This window comes from Gekko japonicus, unplaced genomic scaffold (assembly GCF_001447785.1).
Source record: "Gekko japonicus isolate JY-2015 unplaced genomic scaffold, Gekko_japonicus_V1.1 scaffold1389, whole genome shotgun sequence".
NCBI classification, from domain to species: Eukaryota; Metazoa; Chordata; class Lepidosauria; order Squamata; family Gekkonidae; genus Gekko; species Gekko japonicus.
In genome coordinates, this window is record NW_015176492.1 from 666,134 (window position 1) to 671,843 (window position 5,710).

At 50.9% G+C, this 5,710-nt stretch overlaps 1 protein-coding gene across 1 annotated transcript in view; it reads left to right on the forward strand.

Annotated features, from left to right (window-relative positions):
• Positions 1–5,710, forward strand: part of PPP1R37 (protein phosphatase 1 regulatory subunit 37) — a 93,351-nt gene that overhangs the window by 64,223 nt on the left and 23,418 nt on the right. The window contains exons 5-6 of the mRNA XM_015427271.1: positions 88–207; positions 3,694–3,844. Coding sequence (XP_015282757.1) covers positions 88–207; positions 3,694–3,844 — 271 coding nt within the window. The remainder of the gene's footprint in view (positions 1–87; positions 208–3,693; positions 3,845–5,710) is intronic.

The window sequence follows — 5,710 nt, forward strand, 5'->3', positions numbered from 1 at the left end:
TTCTCTTATCATTGCGTCGTCCCCCCCCCCCCCATAATGCTACTGACCTTCTGTCTGTTTTCCCTTCTCCCCTTCTATCTTTGTCAGGGTGCCTCGGCGCTGTTCGACATGATCGAATACTACGAGTCGGCCACGCACCTCAACATCTCCTTCAACAAGCACATCGGCACACGCGGCTGGCAGGCCGCCGCGCACATGATGCGGAAGGTCAGTGGTACCGCTTGGCCAGCGTCCCTCCTCCCCTCCCTCCCTCCCTCCTTTGGTTGCTTCTAATTGCATTGCTCCGAGAGAGAGCACAGACAAGGTTGGAGCCCGTGCCTTCCTCTGTACGCTGCCCCAGCTCTTCTGCCAAACCTCGTCTCCCCGGTGACCGGAAACACCAGTTTGGTGTAGTGGTTAAGTGCACAGACTCTGATCTAGGAGCACCGGGTTTGATTCCCCCACTCCTCCACATGCAGTTGCTGGGTGACCTTGGGTCAGTCACAAGTTCTCTCGGAGCTGTTCTCTCAAGGGCAGTCCTCGAAAGAGCTCTCTCGGCCCCACCTACCTCACAGGGTGTCTGTTGTGGGGAGGGGGAGGGAAGGAGATTGTCAGCCGCTCTGAGACTCCGAGAGAAGTCTGAGACTCCGAATAAATCGAATGCTTCTTCTTCCTTCTCCTCCTCCTCCTCTTCCTCCCCCTCTTCTGCTTCGTCTTATTATCTCGGTGTGTTCTGGGGGACCTTCAGATCTTGCACTAAAAATGTTTCTGGAAGCCTTAAACTCTTAAGTAGTCTTGGAAGTGCAGAATGTCCTTGGGGAAAAAGACCTCCTCCTCCTCCTCCTCCTTCTCTTTTCAATAACCTCTTCCCCAGTTTTGAGAAAATAAGTCTTTGTTCGAAAGGTGAAAACCGGCAGGGTCTCTGCGGCCGCGTTTAGTCCCAGCCAGTGTTCCCTCTAAGCTGAGTTAGTGTGAGCCTGTTCGCAGTTTTTTTAGCCTCCGGCTGAGACATTTTTTGTCTTAGCTCAGGAAGGATGGCTCCGGAGCAAACTGATTTACGCAGTCGCCAAATGGCTCGCCCACAACTGTAATGCCAGTAGCTCACAAAGTAGATTTTTTGCTCACAAGACTCCACAGATTAGAGGGAGCAGCGACATATTTTCCCAACCTCAAAGGAATTTGAGCTCTCCCCCCCCCCCTTCCCCCAGCATTCTCTCGGTCTGGTGCTTGTCACCAGCCTCAGGACCCCAGAGAGTATCCCGCTTCCATGCAGGAAGGAATAAATCTCCTTGCCGCTCTCGACGGTAATCTCTTGCTTTGAACCATCTTATTCCCCTCCCAGTCGCATAATTTTGCAGACAGGAATCTCGGAAAGGGGCCAGCCCTGCAAAGGGCTCTCCCTTGGGCCTTTGCACGAGCCTGAGCGAACCTCCGAGGCACTGGAGTAGCAGTTTCTGAATCTCGCCCTTTGGAGGAAACAAACAAATGAAGAAAAACGTCATTCTCGGTCCATCCAAGCCATGTGAACTTGGTTTTACTGATAAAGCATGACATTGCCTTATATGTAGTGTGACAACGCACCCGTCTGTCCCGACCAGTGGTGGCTGATCCAAGATCTTCGGCAGAGGTCTCCTCCTTCCCCTGGTAATGGAGACCTTTTGAAACCGGAGAGGCTGAGTGCTTTGTGCTCTGCGGAGCCCCGTGCTTTACCAATGAGTTACAGCCAGGCCCCCAGCCAGGATTCTGTGGCTGGTGGGGCAATTTTTTTCCTGGTGGGGCAGACGTTCTCCTGCAGAAAGAAAAGCCATTGAGCCAGTAGAAAGCTGTGACCACGGCAGATCTCTAAACTGCAAGCTGTCAAGCACATTAGATGACAGTCCTCAGCTGCCGGCCTAAGCAACAACTCTGAGAACAAGCCGGCAGGTGGGGGTGATGACTTCTGTGGTCAAGAAAGCCCGCACTAAGGCAAGAAAACTCTCTTAAAGGGGACCAGTTTCTTGACCACGAGTTCGAAGGGATCCTAGAGGTCACCTACTCCAACCCCTTTGCTCAGTGCGGTAATTAGTCAACGGCAGCGCCCCGCTCTGCTCAAAGGAGCATAAAGTAAAAGGTAAAGGTTCCCTTGCTCGAAAGCCAGTCGAATCCGACTCTAGGGTTGTGGTGCTCATCTCCGTTTCAAAGCTGAAGAGCCAGCGCTGTCTGAAGACATTTCCGTGGTCATGTGGCCGGCATGACTAAACGCCAAGGCGCACGGAACACATATTGTTTAAAAATGATTGAAAAAAGCATTTACAGGAGAAATTGTTGTGGGGGCTGTGCCTTTAAGAAAGGGGGTGGAGCCCCCCGAAGCCCCACCATGGCTACAGGCCTGGTTACAGCCCCTCCAAAGTGAGGAGCTTTGAACCTAGGCCTGTCATGTCCAAGTGTGGTCAACCGCTTGTTTTGTGAGTCGGCCCTTCTAAGGGGGGTGGGTTGGCGGGCCAATGCCACTGCCACCTCCCCCTAGTGCAGCAGTTTCCAATATTTTTGATATGACGATCCACAACTCCAAATTTACTTGGTAGGGTGACCCATCCAGGGGTGAACTAGGCTTTTTTGGTGCCCTCGGCGAACGATGACCTCGGCGCCCATCTCGTCCAGCGTTCCATTTTCTGCAGTGGTTAACCATATGTTCTTGAGAAACCCAATAAATGCACAAAGGGCACACCTGCCCCCCACTGTGGCCCCCAAGCGTGTGGCATTCCAACGTGCACAGCCTTTGCATATGGAGGTGACACTCTCTTCTCCGTCACTCCTTTCTAACCCCCTCCCCTAAGATTCTAAGGAACTCACTCTAGTATCCATCAGGACCAGGGCTGGCCCCAGCTTATTTTGCACCCTAGGCGAGGATCCCTTCTGGCGCCCCCCCGCCCCCCGTACGCCCACCAATTTTCAAAAATAAATGCATTTTAGGAAGAATGAAAAACACAAATAATCAAGAAACTTCCAGAGTACGGGGCCCGGTTCAGTTTGGCGCCCCTAAGGGCCGTCCCACTCTAGGCGATCGCCTAGTTCACCTAGTGAGTGAGCCGGCCCTGATCAGGACACATGTTTCCTTGATCAACATGTAGACATGCAGTGGGGGGGAAATCCCTGCTAACGTCTGGCATGGAAGAGACTGTTTCCAGGGTCAGATCTTAGATTCCAAAATACAGAGGAGAGCAACGGAAGGGGAAGGGGCGGCGATAAGGGTACATTTTTCTTTCTTTGTTTGAGGGCCCGTTTGGTCTAGTGGTTAGGAGGGTGGAGTCTAATCTGGGAGAACCGGGTTTGATTCCCCACTCCTCCACATGCAGCGGCTGGAGTGACCTTGGGTCAGTCACAAGTCATTTCCAGAGCCGTTCTCTCAGGAGCGGTCCTCGAAAAGAGCTCTCTCAGCCCCATCGACCTCCCAGGCAGTGTTCCCTGTAAGCTGAGTCAGTGTGAGCTAGCTCACAGGTTTTTTAGCCTCCGGCTCACACATTTTTGTCCTAGCTCAGGGAGGAGGGCTCCAGAGAGCAAAACTAATTTACGCAGCAGCCAAATTACTCGCTCGCAACTTTAATGCCAGTAGCTCGCAGAGTGGAATTCAGCAAGTTCAGACTTGGAATCTCTGCAGGCGCCGTGCGGCCTTCTTACTCAAAACCCGTTTGGCCTGACCGTATCCTTCTCTCCCCCTTCCCCCACCCCCCACAGACGAACTGTCTCCAGTACTTGGACGCCCGCAACACGCCCCTGCTGGATCACTCGGCCCCCTTCGTGGCGCGCGCCCTGCGCATCAGCAACAGCCTGGCCGTGCTGCACCTGGAGAACGCCAGCCTGTCCGGGCGCCCCCTCATGTTGCTGGGTGAGCAGACAGAACGGCCGTGCCACCAGAATTCCGCTGGCCGTGCAGGCCACTGACCGGGGGGCGTGTGGGCGCGGGGGGTTCTCGGCGTGCCCAGAGCAGCCGCCCGGAGCCCTGGTATTTCAGATCCTGGCTGGGGCACCCCTTTTCACCGCCCCACAAAATTGCTGAGCGGTCGGGTTAGAATGGATAAAAGGAAGTACTTCTTCACCCAAAGCGTGATTCACACATGGATTTCACTGCCACAGGAGGTGGTGGCGGCTACAAGCATGGACGGCTTCAAAAGGGAATTAGATAGACATATGGAGCAGAGGTCCATCAGTGGCTATTAGCCACAAGGTAGAGATAGGGACTCCGGGGCAAGGGATGCTCTGTCTTCTTGGCGCTTGGGGGGGGCAACAGTGGGAGGGCTTCTAGTGTCCTGGCCCCACTGGTGGACCTCCTGATGGCACCTGGTATTTCTGGCCACTGTGTGATACAGAGTGTTGGACTGGATGGGCCTTTGGCCTGATCCAACATTGGCGTCTCTTATGTTCTTATGAAAGGTTTTCAGGGGGCCGTTGCTGGGACGGAGTTCCGTTTATCGATATGTTTTGCTTTAAACCAGAATGGTTTGCTGTACGGTGTCAAAAGAGGCTCACACGGTCTCGGTGTGTGTCGGCAGAGGCATGGTATCCAGAGCACAAGTTGTCCTGGTCCTGCTGTATGCCGAGTCAGGCCTCACCTGGAGTCTGGTGTGCAGTTCTGGTGGGATCACTTCCAAAAGGATGCAGACAGAATGCTGTGTGCAGAGGAGAGCGATGAGGGTGATCGGGGGCCCTGGAGACCAAGAAGCCCTACGAGGAAAGGCCGAGGGACTTGGGGGTGTTCAGTCTGGAGAAGAGGAGGTTGAGGGGGGGACAGGATGGCTCTCTGGAAGTATTTGAAGGGCTGTCACTCAGAGGGAGGGCAGGGAGCTGGTTCTGTGGGCAGCAGAGGAGAGGCAACAGGCTTAAATTATGGGCAGAAAAGGTAGTGGCTTGATAATTAGGATTAAAAAAATTACAGTAAGACCGATTTCACACAAGAGCTGCGCCGCGGTCGCGCTAGAGATGTAAAATTTCTGGAAATTTTGAAGCTCGGTAAAAACCCCGGTTTTTCCCCGGTTTTTTCCGGAAAAAAACGGAAATTTTCGGAAAAATTGAAAAAAATGCTACATTAGCATTTCTTTTGTCTTTTCTAGATTGAAAGTCATTCTGTTACTTTAGGAACATAAAATATGACTATGGACATTTTTACTTGGCATGAAATTATCACAACTAGCATATTAAAAATATAGTGTATCCAAACAATTATTACAAACAGAATACCCACCCACATGCAAAAACAAAACTGAAACCTTTTTATTTTCTTCTGACAATCGCACCTCCTAAAGGAAGAAATGCATCTTGTTCTTGCATTGGAGAGTTCAGTTTGTAACCTAGGACTTGCTTGTCCTCAGTGCACAGAAATTAGATCAATCTGATACCATTATATATTTTAGAAATGATTTGGAAAATATTTGAACACCTTGTCTTAAAATATTTTATTTATCATGTTAAAATAAAACATTCCATAATCAATTTCTTTTCTTTTCTTTTTTCAATTTTTCCAATTTTTCGGAAAAAAACAAAAAAGCTTCAGGGGAAAAAACGGAAAAAAAACGTTTTTTTCCGAATTTTTCCGGGTTTTTTCCGGGCCTTCACATCTCTAGGTCGCGCCTCCCTTTGCCCTGCTTCTGTTGGTCAATTTTCCACTCGAAGCTGCGAGGCCACGTTTGTTTTTTTAAAAAAACAATTTTTATTTAGGATATCATCACTCAAAATCAACATTTATAATACATTTTTA